This window comes from Camelus dromedarius, chromosome 33, assembly GCF_036321535.1.
Source record: "Camelus dromedarius isolate mCamDro1 chromosome 33, mCamDro1.pat, whole genome shotgun sequence".
Classification (NCBI taxonomy): Eukaryota; Metazoa; Chordata; class Mammalia; order Artiodactyla; family Camelidae; genus Camelus; species Camelus dromedarius.
Genome location: NC_087468.1, coordinates 14,672,990 through 14,687,038, shown reverse-complemented (window position 1 = coordinate 14,687,038; position 14,049 = coordinate 14,672,990). Strand labels below are relative to the sequence as shown.

The following is a 14,049-nucleotide window of genomic DNA, read 5'->3' as shown; positions in this document are numbered from 1 at the left end:
CACCTCTCTCTCTGTCTCCCAGGTCAGAATGACCTGCAGGAAACCTTCTCAGACTGACTTCTGAACCCCCAAAGTGCTTAATGTCTTGCCATTTGGTCAAAGGCCCAATTGGAGGCTGCCTCACACACTCCATTGGTCTCAGTGCACATCTGGGCCTTGGTATACAGTAGGCACTCTCTAAATACATGCTGACTGTCTCCGAGTTCATGGAAGGCAAGGATCATTCTTTCAACTCCCTTTGTACCCTTCCTGGGGTTCAATGCCAGGTGTCTGACAACATACCTCCCAGTCCATTCTGCAGGGAGGGTGATGTCTTCTTGCAAATTGTACTGTGTTATTTTACACAATGGGCATAGATTTTTATTTTACATAAGTTGCTACATGATATCCTATTCGGTTTTGTGCATGTCTGTAACCAGGCATCATGCTTTCAAACTCAACCGATATGTTCACTGAAACTTGCTTCCAACTGGCTGCATACGACCCCAGGGTGGGCAGCCACAGCCTCTCACCTGTCCTCTCCCAGCCTGCCCTCAACACCTGCCACATGCCCAGGGCTGGCAGACGACCTTGACTGCTCTCCTCACAGCCCTGAGACGCAAGCTGAATGGGGATTACTGTGCCTTTTCTTCAGAGGGAAAAGCGGAGGTGGCCTGGGCTCGTTTCCTGTGCCAAGGTCAAATCCTCTGGTGGCACCGCCCGAGGCGTCGTTCTGAGGAAGGTTCTGAGGCTGAATCCAGCCCCAGTGGGAACAAGTGTGGTGGCTGCTTCAGGGACGTCTGCCTCGCTGCATGGCATCTGCTGTCTCTGCACAGGCCCAGTGTCACCCAGTCGCGGTGGAAGCTCAGACTCGGGGGCCTTTCCCCTACAGACCAAGCCTGCTGTCCAAGGCCCACGCTGGGGTCGGGGAGGGCACGCGAGCTGGGCCTCCTTTGGCAAAGCTCCTCCCTGGCAACCCGACCCTCCGCCTCCAGGGTAAGACAGCCCTTGAGCCTCTGATCTGAGTGCTTCTGCCCCATGCCCAGGCCCTGGGCCATCTTTCACCTGTCTTTCGTTCTGAGATGACTTTTATTTTAGGCCCAGAACAGCCGGAGGGGAGGGCCAGTTCTCCCCACCCTCCCGGCTGGGTCAGCACCTGCCTTCCCCACCCCCTGAAATCACAGGTGCCACAGCCGAGGGCGGGCAGTGGGGAGAGCGGGTCACATCGCAGTTCTGGCTCTCCATGAGCTGCCCCCGCCCGGCCTGCAGGACGGCCGCCAGCGAGCTGCCGCTGCCTCCCAGGGCGGGCGCAGAGAAGGGCGGGTGGCGGGGCCAGGTCCAAAACAAACCAGCCCGAATCCGTTTCTGTCCAGTGCTCGTCTGGGAAGATGGTCAAAGCCCAGGGAATGCCTCCCATTGTCTTTTTTTTTTTTGAATCAAAGTATACTTGACTTGCAATATTATATTAGTTTCAGGTGTACAGCATAGTAATTCAATATCCGTACAGACCATACTCCATATAAGGTCATTGTAAATAACCCTGGCTGTACTCCTGTGTGTTACATCCTTGTGACTTATCCATTTTACATCTAGTAGTTTGTAGCTCTCAATACTCTTCACCCATTTTGCCCCTCACCCCATCCCCCTCCCCTCTGGCAACCACTGATCCATTCTCTGTGTCTATGAGTCTGTTTCTGCTTTGTTACATCTGTTCATTTGTCTTATTTTTTAGATTCCACATTTAAGTGAAAACATACAGTATTGCCTTTCTCTGTCTGACTCATTTCACTGAGCATAATGAGTCCAGGTCCCTCCATGTTGTCACACATGGCAAAATTTCATGCTTTTTTATGGCTGAGTAATATTCCTCACCTTTTAGATCCCACTGGACCTCTCTATCTCTTCTGAAGCTGCCATGAATAATCCGCCAAGGGGAGGTCTAGGCAGGAAGCCTGGATCCCGGTCATGTGTGGCCTTGGCACAGAGCATGACCTCTCAGAGCCCACTTCCTCTACTTGGTTCACCTCTATAATGACAACATAGACTCTCAGAGGGAAAGGGACTGTAGGAGCACCTAGGCCCACTTCCCAGCCAAGGCAGGAACCCCTTGCTAGAGCTCAGTACCTGACTATTCAACTTTGGTAGGGGCCCTTCCAATGTCAGGGACCTTAGTACCTCACAAGGCAGCCCATTTCGCTCCTGGACACGTTCGAATCATAAAGCACTTCCGTAGGTGAGTGAGACACCAACAGTAGGAGCTACCACACAGAGTGCCAGGCAGGACCCTACACGCCTTCACGTGGGTTATTTCGTTTGAATCCTCACGACAACCCTACAAATGGGACTTGCCATTCCTTGTGTTCAGATAAGCAATCTGAGGCGCAGAGAGGACGACCAGCTTGCCCAGGTCACACAGCTAGTAAGCCACTACCCTCTTGGAGCTCTACCCCATGGGTTCTAGCTCGGCCCACTGAGTCTGGCAGAACGGGGGCCCTTTTTCCTTCCAAGGACAGCTTTCATTCGAGACTAAGTAGCCACTAAGCCGACCAAGGGTGGAGGTGAGATCTAATTCCATTTCACATCCCTGTTTCTGGGACAGTGCCCAGTAGGTCAGAGCTGTAGATGTTCCAGAAAACCTGATGGTCAGTGGGTGAGTGAACAGAAGGCGCTGGCCCAGGAGTCAGGAGGCCACCGGAGAATGCCACCATCGGGTGACCCTGGTGACAGCTTTCTTCCCTGGGCCTTCGTCTCTTCATTGGTAAAGCCAGGGGGTTAGACTGAGTGAGCCTCAAGGTCCCTTCCTCCTGGCCTTTTGGGATTCCCTCCTCAGTTCCCCCAGCACAGGGTGGGGGTCCCTCAGGAGATAACCCCTACCTGAGGTGGACCTCAGCCCGTGGCCCAGCCTCCACCTCCCAGCCCTGCCAGGGTTAAAATATCTCCTTCCCAACAGAAAAGCCACAGTCTGCAATCCTGGGGCCAGGAGTCAGGGGGGCATTCTGGAGAGGGGAGGAAGCTGGCGGACACTGGGCCTGGCTCTGAGCCATTCTCCTTTCCCTGGCAGGGAGCATGCATTGCCATCCCCAGGGCAGCCAGGGCTCCTTCTATTCCATCCATGTCTCAGACCCTCAAAATCAGGTGGGGTCTGGAAGGACCCAGGGCTCAGGACGGAGGTGCCCCCTGCAGGCTGCACCTCACAGCACACAGTCAAGGTCTATGTGGCTCGGACGTCCCTATTTATATATTTAAGGGCAGGTTAGCCACCTGCTACACATCACAGCCAGAGATTCCAACAGCGGCCTAATTCCCATCCTTAGGCTCAATTTCCCACCACAGGTGAGGGGTGGAGGTGGTGGTCCAGAACCGTCCCCTACAGCCCCTTTCCCATCCTGAGAGCCAAGGTCTCTGTAATCTCCCCAAGGAACGGTCTGGGAAACCACGAGCCCTGGGCCAGCTCCCTACCCCCCTAATCCACGCCCCTACCTGCCAAAATGCTGAAACCCGCCGAAGGATCAGGCGTCAGTGGGTCCCCAAGGTGGCTGCACTTTGACGGCATCACACATCTGAGTCTCACCTACAGAGTCACCTCGGGGCAGGCCCAGGAACCCGCATGTTTAATAAGATCCCAGGTCTGTCCCAGCTCAGGTAGCCCTCTCCCAGAGGCAGACATGGAGGCAGAGGTGTGGTTTCCATGAAGCCCTGGCCACCACCGGAATTAGACTCAGAGCTCACGTGGCCCCTGGCACGTGGTGGCTGAGGGTGTGCATGGTGCATGGGGGGGCTCAGGGATGGAGGAGATGGCAGAGTGAGAGAGAGGACAGGAAATACCATGCAGGGAAAAGGGGCCACGGGAGCCATAAGTCCTGGGTGGGAGGAGACACTCAGGTGCTCAAAACAGATAATCCCTCCAGCGAATGTGGGCTCAGAGAGGAAGAAAACAGATAAAGTTGCCTTGGCCCAGGTCCAGCTGTGACTGTCACCTCTAGGCTTGGGCCATGTATCACTACCCAGCCACTCCCGACCCCCGCAGACATTCAGATGGAGGAGGCAGGACCCTTCGGTGCAGGTGACTGAACCCTGCCCCTGATCCAAGTCCCCCAGGCCAGCTTCCTGTCCTGGCCTGAGTGGTGCTCTGCCCCTTGGCCGGCCTGGCATGGTCTGGATGGCTGTTGGTGGCAAGTCCTTGGGGCAAGGGCCATAGGGTGGCCTGGGCCTCTCTCAATGAAAGCAAAGCCTACAAGATGGAAAAGAGGGGAAGGGAAGTGACACCTACCTGAGCTGCCAGCGCTCTCAGAAGCACTCCTGGACATCTTAGGCTGGCCGTGTTTGCCGCTGGCCCGCCCGGGCCCTGGGGGTGGGGGGCCCGGGGGAGCAGGGGTGCCGTCTCCTCTGATGGTGGTGAGGTCCTGCATGCTGAAGCTCCGGAGTCTCTCCGATAAGGCACCCTGTCCCTGGACACAACACAGGGGGACGCACATGTCAGAGGCCTGGCCCACAGACCGGGGGCAGTTGTGGGGGCAGAGGGAACTCTGACAGCCAGCAAGGTGGAGATCAAGACGTGGAAGGGCTCTACGGGGGGCAGCTGCCCGGTGTGCTTGCTGGCAGCGCTGAAGGGGTCAAGGCTTGGAACATTCTAGAGCCTCCCGTGGGCTCAGTAATTGTTCCTCTGGCTCCTGGCTCCTTCCTCTCCATGATAAACTAGAGCCTCGGCCAGGCCCAGGGCCAAGGAATGACTGCTGCCTGCAGCTCCCGCTCTCCAGGGCTGGTCTGCTGCTTCTCCGGCTTTCACACAAATCAAAATCCTTGCACAGTGACATGTTTCTCTGTTCCCAGGACACAAGAGTCTAGTCAGAATATCAGAATTTAACCATCTCTGTGCTCAGTCCTTACTCTTTTCAAAGGAAATAAAATGCAGACACTATTTTTTAAATGGGTGACAACAGCAATTTCTTTTATCTGTTCACGTTACTGTTCACGAGCCACGTTTTCTTCCACTGTCTCACTGGAGCGTCATAACATACCCCAAAGGTAATGAATCAGGAAGGGGAAAAACGATATTAAAAAAAAAAACAAAACACCCTGCTGACTGTAACCATTTCATATTCAGAGAGCGCCACGAATTCATCTCAAGGGGAAACTGTTCTTTTGTTTAGGAAAGCAAGATCAATCCATCATACTAATGAAAGGCAAGCTCCCCGCTGTCTAGATGACAGAATCTGCGTCGGAGAGTGAGAAGGACCATCACGGAGGCTCAGGGATGACGGCGTTGCTCTAGGTGTGCCTCGGGGGCTGGACAGGGAGACGTGTTTGGGGGAGAAGGGAACCCGAGGGGGCAGGGGCTGGTAGGAGACTGGGTTGTTGAGAACTGGGGCGGGATTTGGAGCAAGAGGCGAAAGGCAATTAAACACCAGGCAAAAGGATAAAACCCGGGCATCTTCACAGTTGAGAGTGTGCAGACATAGGTACCCAGGAAGCAAGCATGGGGATGCAGGTGTCTTTTTGGGATAATGAAGGAAACAGGTGTCCTAGAGGGGCAGAGGACTTAGGGACAACAGGCACAACAGATAGAACAGAACCAGCAAATCAGCACATCAGCGAGGGCAGCTGGCAAGAGCTCCGGGCTGGCGGTGGGACTGACGAAACAAACAAGGGCCATGACAGCTTAGCAAGAGGCTTTCACAGAGGGCAGAAGGGTTTGGAGATGTTTTTCATTTTATTAAAAAAAAAAAAGTAATGAACATGGGCTAACAAAGCACAGCAATTCACTGAAATAACTTTAGCAAAAGATTCAGCAAGTGCAGGATGAGTTCATTAGACGGGAGAGGGGAAAACAAAGGAGCTTGCACACAGGTTTAGAAGAAACATCAGAATGAAACAAAGGCCCATGAAAATAGGAAAAAGATAAGTTCTCAACCCACCCAAAGTATAAAAGAAAAACATATCTCAAGGAAGCTAACAACAACAAAAAGAAAATTGTTTAAATAATCATCAAAATATATATATATATATGCAATTAGAATTCTAAATCCAGGCAAAGGGGTGTTTGAAGAGCATTATGTGAAAAAGGCAGAAATTATGCTGGTTGCCTCAGATACTGCTCTGGAACGAGGGTTGGCAAGGGGTTTGAGGCTTCACCTTCTAGACATAACAGCTGGGTGCTCTTTGCCAAAAAGATGAGGGCAGGACCAGCTGCCCAATATAATCCCCTCCAAATCCATCAGCCAATGATCCATGATTATTGCACTCAGAAACACTTAAGATGACATCTAGAACTTAGACGAAATGAGATGACCAAGGAACAAACACTGATTCTGAGAAGAGGGAGGAAATATTCTGATAATTATAATGAAGTAATCAACACTAGGTTAACATTCAGGAAAATCACTCACAGATTCGCTCTTGCATTCATCCTCCTGTTTATTCATTTATCTGTTTGACAATGATTTAGCAAGGACCTTCCATGGACAAGACCCTGTGCTGGGTGTATTAGGAAAATACTGAAAACACAGCTCGACGTCTGACAAAATGTAAAAAGACAAATGGACAAATAACCACCCAGAATTGCCATTCCGGAAGGAAATGGAGATGTAGAGTCAGACCTGGATTCAAATCCCAGTCCCATCACTAACAGCTGGGTGACCTCAACCTCTCTGCACCTCACTGCTCGCATCTGCAGAACTGCACCCACGTGGCAGGATGGTGGGGGGAGGAGATGAGAGGCTGCTGCAAGATACCCGTTACAAAGCCCAGTGTGTGTACATGTCCCACAAATGTCAAGTAAGATGATGAGGTACTGTGGCTGAGACACACAAGTCGCTGCTGAAATTGAAAAAAAAAAAAATAGAAAGATCATTTCTGGCCAAAGAAGCCAGGAGGGGCTTCATGATCCCAGCCCAGGTAAATGGTCAGGGGCTAACTCCACCACTGTGTCTGCCGGCTCTTACAAAGCCTCAGCAGCGTATCTGGGAGAAAGAAGCAGGTGCCGCACACACGCACATCCTGCGCAGCAGAGCACTCAGTTCCACCCTCGGAAGCCAGCCAGCCCAGCTCCAGCATCACTAGCATCATGAAGACTGGAAGTGGCAGAGGTCAGGAAGGGAAGGGGATAATAATCGCTCAGTATCAATCTAGTCCTATCTCAGAAGAAATCACGGCAGCAGGGGTACAGGCTCTTGAAAATAAATCAGCCCGTACCCATCAAAACAGCGTGAGATGGTTCAAATCAATACGGCGCTCTCATTTGTAAACCTCTCAGCCCCACTCAGTCTCCACTCAAACTTCATCTCCAGGTCCATCCATGTTGCTGCAAATGACATCCTTTTATTTCTTTTTATGGCAGCACATGAGAAATTGACATGTTGCAACTGACAATACTTCAATTAAAAATAAATAAAATAAGGAATTCTTTTTTTAAGTCCCCCCAAAAAAACACCTCATCCCCATTCACTTCCCACAAGCCTTGTTCCACCTGCCACTTCAGCTCTGCTCTGAGAGCTCGTTTTGTTACTCTGGGAACAACCAAGAGTTGTTGTCTGGTATTCTGCAAAACTGGGTTCCTTATTTTGGGAGAATAAATTTGGATACTAAGTTTGGGAAAGCTTAAAAGCTTATTCCATAACTCAATGAGCCACATTACTGTATTAAAAGCTTTGAGAAGCCTTAGTGTTTTGGGTTGTTTAACTCAGCATAACCCAAATGTATTTGACCACAGGGGGATAAACTGTTAATCTGACCATCCAAAAGCCATTCCCAAACCCACTGTCGAAATGGTGAGAAAACACAGATCTCCCACAGTCCCTCATAGCTATGAACGGCCATGGGATGCAGTTCTAGCCACTGGGAGGTAAAGGGAAGCCTGCCAAGGGATTTTCAGAAAAGATGTTCCCTCTCTCTGATATGCAGAAGGCAAAAGAAGATGTGACCCTGCTGCCTGCTGTCTCCTTTGAGTGTGGAAACTGCCATCTTGTGACAAGGAGACTCAGGGAGACAGCTGCTCAGAGACTTGATAGCACCGAGTCACTGGAATACTGACAGTGCCCATCCACTCCTAGACTTTTTTTGGGGGGAGGGTAATTTATTTAATTCATTAATTTATTTATTTTTAGTGGAGGGATTGAAGTCAGGATCTCATGCATGCTAAGCACGCTACCACTGAACTATATACCTTACCCCCCTACTCCTAGACTTCTTGTAAATGATTTTCATCAGTTACAAGACATAGATTTTTTTCATCTCTGAAATTGGCGTGGGTCTAACAAGTGATCTTGTCTTATCCTTGTTGTCACTGCCTACAGTGAATACCCTTGGTTGTTATTCCTGAAGGCAAGATTGGAGAACGGAGACTCCTGACTGTTCACTGTTAACAAGCCGTTTAAGACCCACTTGAAGAAACATGAGCCCAGGTTGTCTAAGACACATTGCACCGGCAAAAGGAAGAAAGTGACAAGATCAGAACCAGCAGGACGGGTATCAGCAGCACAGATAAAAATGCCAGACAACAGTCTGCATCACCACCGCCCTGGAAGGCACGGTGAGGGAGATGGTGTGATCGCACACGAATACTGATGAACTGAGTTGAAAAGTGACTCAGAAGGATCAGATGCTGAAGTGACGTTTAGAAACACTTCAATTTATTGTGCCTATGTTCCCTTTAATGCATGTACAAAAGTGATGCACAGAAAAATAACCACATCTACGTAAGTTCAAAGAGTCTTTTTAATAAGTAGAAGTAAAAATTCTAAGGGAAAAACGTTATGTCTTAATTTAATTGGCAGCATTTTCTTCCTTAGTGGTACGTGAGAAAACGACGTGTCTTAGAAACCACAGCATTTTAGATTTACTGAAATATGGCTGCACTTCTCGGAGAAGCTTTCTCTGTCTCAGCTTCCTGTCATATGCATTGTTGGTTTGTCTTCCTCCCCAGACTGTTTGTTCTATTTATTCACGAAGCCTTGGCATCTGCTACTCTACCAGATACGTTAGGGGTCAAGGAGTTGAATGCATGAACATGTAGCCATTTACCGAGCAATCCCCTGAGTAAAGGGTGCAACAGGAAATCCCTACCCACCTGCTCCGCCCTGATGCATCACCAGGGTCCCAGACTTGAAGGAGTAGCCTATTAAATGGGGGCCTGAGCTCTGTCCACAAGGAGTGTATGAGAGATGCCAGAGGGCTGTAGGGTGCAAAGGACAGAGGGCACACATCTGGGAGGCATGGCATCCCGGAGGAGGCGGCATTGACCTGGCCTTGGAGGACTCGGGTGGGTGAAGATGGGGACCAGGTGGAAAGAGAATTATATTTCTGAGTATCTGTCAACACTCAGAGCTGCTTCTTCATTCCACCCCAGCTGAGATCGTCACAGTTTTGTCTGCTAAGGAGACGGGGGTCCAGTTACACCGTATCAATAGCCAAATGAATGCATTTGTGAAAGTGCCCGCTGAAAGGTTACAGGGTTTCTTTTAAAACAACTGTGCAAAGTGGAGGGCAGGGGCAGGAGTGAGACGCACTCTTCATTGTGTGCCCTCTTTTGTACTTTTAAAATTGTGCACAATGAACAGGTATGACCTTAAAGAAATCATTACAATCTCATTTTTAGAAAAACCCACCGCACTCTTCCAAGATCACCCTGAGGATCCCATTTTGTGAATTTAGGGCTTGCAGACAAATGCCACATGGACCGAAAAAGCCACCTGGAACTATTTAAATAAAACAAACAAACGAGAACAGAGAAGCAGTGTCTCCAGAAGCTGCCATGTATTCACTCTCCAGCCAAGTATTCACCTCTGCTATGGGGGACACTGATCAGGTCGACTTGGTCTTGCTCAGCCTTCCAGTCTCACTGGGAAGTTAAAGCATTGAACCAGATTCCCTTCTAATCAGAAAATTCTGAGTTCAAGACTCTGTGGCCCTCTTCCATGGCTCATCATCGGGTTCTGATTGCAATTCCGAGATAGGAGTTTCTAGAATGATTTGAAAATCTCTAGAATTAATGTTGGGCCTCCCAAGGTACCCCTGATGAAAGATGAACAAACTCTAGCGTGCATGCGTGTGTGTTCTAAGTCTTGTATCAATTTCCTCCCCAGCCAACACTGAGTTTAGAATAAGAGCCACAGGAAAGGCTAAGAATTCTGGGGCCCTTTCATGAACCAAGGTCAGCCTACTTCAGGCAAATCTGAGCACCTGCCCCTGGGGCTGTCACACCACATGTCAGCACTGTCCTCAGCACCTCACCCCTGGAAGAACCTCTCCACAGCCCAGCCTCGTGGGACTGGAAAGGGAGACATGCTCAGCCTTCCGTGAAAACGAAATCTCCTACTTGTCTTCGGTTGGTCCTGTTTTTCACATGCCAGAAAAAGTACTTCGGAGAGTGAATGCTCAGCCTGAACTAGTAAGCAAGATTTAGATCCCTTGATGTCAAAGTTGCTTAGTATAAGTTTTGCCATTTTAACATTTTTCTATTTGAAGTGCTTAGCAAACTTAATGATTGCTATGTTAATATTTTGTAAATGAAACGTGTTAATTAATTTTAATAAATTATTTAATTATACGTATTGTAAAAAAAAACCCTTTATTCTATCTTATGCTTTGTTTTCTTTAGGAATGCTGTTATTCTGAGAATAATATTTTGTTTATGTTCAGTGTATTAGTTATTCTGCATGTCTCTTAACAGCTTAGTTGAGCTCTTGTTCTATCTGAATTTCCCATGTATTCCCTTCATACATTATACAATGTATAATGTAAATGTATAATGTAATTATGTTAATGTGAACTCGTCCATGTCAATGAGAATGTTAACTTGTAAAAACTGATGAATCCCATGTATGAGTTAAAAGATGCAAACAAATAAATAACTGTTGAAATTTTGAAATTAAAAAAAAAGTATTCTGTTCTACTCTTGACCTCTTTAACCCCCCAGGATGCTATAAGCATGGTACCCAGTTTGCTTGTGGCTGCCTGTGTATGTGCTGAACAGACTCACCTTGCTGCCTTCTGGGCAAGTCAGTACCACGTGGCCCCGGGGTTCTCTCTCGGCTGTCCTCATAGAACCCCAGAAATCCCACAGCAGTATCTTGGGGGCAAGGGAGGGTCATCTATTCCTGGTTATTTTAATCTTTTCTTTTTCCTCTTAGAAAGCTGGACCTTAAGAGGTAAACCATGTCACTGAATTTTCTATTCATCTGAGATCTTTAATTCCTAATCCTTCCCCAAATTTGTAATGGATAAGTAAGCCACGTAGCTAACACATACCAAATTCTCTATATTTTGATGCTTTCTTCAGTCAAGGGAGGGGGTGCATTCCTGGGAACACCCAGACCTTCAACAACCTGATATTCTAAGTGAAACAGTTTACCACTAACAGAGCACCTGCCATTAGGGCCCACAGAGCCCTGATTCTACACAGTCACTAAGTTTGGTTGTAAGCCCTTGATGAGGTCCTATTTTCCAAAGGGACACAGAGGGGAAGGGACACAAGTCACAGAGACACAAGTGACCAGAGGAGGATCCAGCAGAGCCCAAAGTTTGGCCCACCTCACTGCACACGGTATCTAATGCCTGCTTTGGGTGAGAATGAGAAGCAAGTCAGATGGTTTTAGTGAGTCAGGCAGCTGGTAACAAAGCCACCAGCACAACCACATTTCCCACCGGTGATTCAAAAAGTTAGTACTTCCTTCTAAATTCCCACGGGGCACCCGCCTCGCCAACAGAGTTAACCTCTACAGCTACACATGCTCCACCCACGTCAAGGCCAAGCAGGCTCCCTCTCAACATGCTGGACGAAGACAGGGGCCTCGTTTGTGACATAAAATTGGATTAACAAACAAAAGAGAGAGAGCATTTCTCCCACAACAGCATCGATCATCAAATTCAATTCATTCTCCAGGCATGAAACAAACAAACAAACAAACAAACAAACAAACCCAAATAAATTAATCACACGTTAGATGCTACCAAATGAACACAGAAGCTCTGGGAGGAGGCTGACATGGGCCCCCGGCTCCGGGATTAACACACACGTAAACACACACAGGTGTTGGCAGGAGAGACACCTGGCTCCGATCCAGACCATGTGCTGGTGGGCAGAGGTGGCTGCTGGCCTCTCTCCCCGGCTGGATCAGTTTGGAGTTAGTCACACCTCTCAACGGGGTTACCTGCCCTTCTCTGAGGTCCAAAGAGGAGACAAAAGGAAAAAGTCGAGCCACCTGATGAAGGGGAAAAGAAAAAAAAGCCATGGGCACCAAGCCTACAGGATGGGTTCTAGGGCGCCATGCTGCCCTGGCCTCCTACACTCACTCACTGACCCACTCACTTCATTCATTCATTCGCAGCCGACGCTGATGGAGAGTTCACGAAGCTCCAAGTGGAGTCCAGCCAGGGGAACAAAGATGAATATGAAACACAACACGGCTCCTGCTCCCCAGGACCTCACAGTCTGGCTGGGGCATTGAGACACTAATGCGCACAAGACAGCAAATGACAGATGACAAAAACACATGACAAGTTCAGGGGACAGAGAGAGGGCTGTTGGCTGGAACCCCCGGGGGAGGCCCCTCTGAGAGCTCCACCTTGAGCAAGGCAACGGCTGCATCATCATCAGAAAGGGGGAGGGTGCTGGGCCAGCAAGGGGACTGAGAGCATGGCCAAGGTGTGAGAGTGGAAACCCCGGGGCGCATCTAGGAAACTGAGACGCAACCAGTCTGAGAAGAGGCTCTGGTGCCACAAGGAGCGGGAGGTAAGTCTAAAAAACCACACTTCGGCTGCCTAAACGTGGACTTTGATGAGCGCTCCATTGGAGGTTTCTGAGTAGTGAGCAAAGTGAAGAAAGCAGGAATTTTTAGAGTCATGAGAATGTTCTGGATACGCCGTGTGCCACACACTGAGAACTGGCCCCTGATCTCTGCTCTGCCTTCCTTCCACTGGTTGCAGCCGGGCACATGGACGTCTGGAATAAAGACCTATTTCCCAGCCTCCCTCCTGGGAAGTGCCCTAAATGGGAGGCAGAAAGGAACACTAACTAGTGAGGGACGGCTGGTTTGGAACCCCCCGCCGGATCTGAGCTGCTGAGGAGGTGAGGAGCGGGATCTGGGAGGTGAGACAGGGCTGCGCAGAGGAAGGACTGTGCACAGATGAGAACAGCCTTTGCAGACCGGATCGGAGCCTGGTCGTCCAGGTCAGGCCCGCACCCAGGTGGTGGGGGCTGGGGTCAGCAGGAGGGACTCCACAGGCAGCAGCTGTCCCAGCCCCTGAGTGCAAGAAGTCCACCACTCAGACGAACTGAGATGTTCGGAGAAACCAGAGCCAGAAGCACTGGCCTTGAGAGCTGGGCAGGGAAGCCCACCTGGGAACCAGGAGCATCGGGTGACAGGTGAAGGGGAGGGCCGGCATGAGATGGCCCTGGGAGGGACAGGAGAGCAAGGCGGGGCCCTGGAGAATCCCACCCAACACTGAGGCATGAGGGGAGGAGAGGAGGGAGCAAAAGTGAAGCCAGGGACCAGGGGACCACAGCCAAGAAACGGCTCTTCCTGCTCCCGGAGATCCTGAAAACGCTTTCGCAGACTCCGAGGTTCAGCCGGGCTCCTCTCAGAGGTCAGGCAGGCGGGCAGGCTCCTCTTTCCGCGGGACCCCTGGTGCATCCCGCTCCACATAACCTCCACAGGCTGGCTCGGAACAGAGACTGGGCGGGAACATCTGACCAGCGAGTCCGCCTGAGGTCCAGCCCTTCCTCTTCAGCTGACTTGTGAGGCCGAGTCTCTTGTTCATTCTAATCCCCCTCACCCCCCACAGAGTGGGGTGAGGCCAGGCGATGCTCCAGGTCGTCTTCTCAATTTTGTTTTTTTTAATGGAGGCACTAGGGATTGAACCCAGGACCTCCTGCATGCTAAGCATGTACTCTAGACACTGAGCTGTACCTCCTCTCCCCAAAATTAGTCTTCTCAAGTTTTTTCTTTTAAAGACGTTCCAAATAGAAACACTGGGACAAGGACAGGGCGCTGAGTGACAAAGGCGAGTGTGGCCAGAACACGGTGGTCAAGGCTGGCCTGGTTCTGCTTAAGCTTGTCGTGGAAATAAACCCCC

The 14,049-nt window shown here is 50.0% G+C and overlaps 1 protein-coding gene across 2 annotated transcripts in view; it reads right to left on the bottom strand.

Moving 5' to 3' along the window:
- Positions 1-14,049, bottom strand: part of REEP1 (receptor accessory protein 1) — a 90,972-nt gene that overhangs the window by 9,132 nt on the left and 67,791 nt on the right. For both annotated transcript variants that reach the window (XM_064481940.1, XM_064481941.1), the window contains exon 6: positions 4,250-4,427. In XM_064481940.1, coding sequence (XP_064338010.1) covers positions 4,250-4,427 — 178 coding nt within the window. The remainder of the gene's footprint in view (positions 1-4,249; positions 4,428-14,049) is intronic.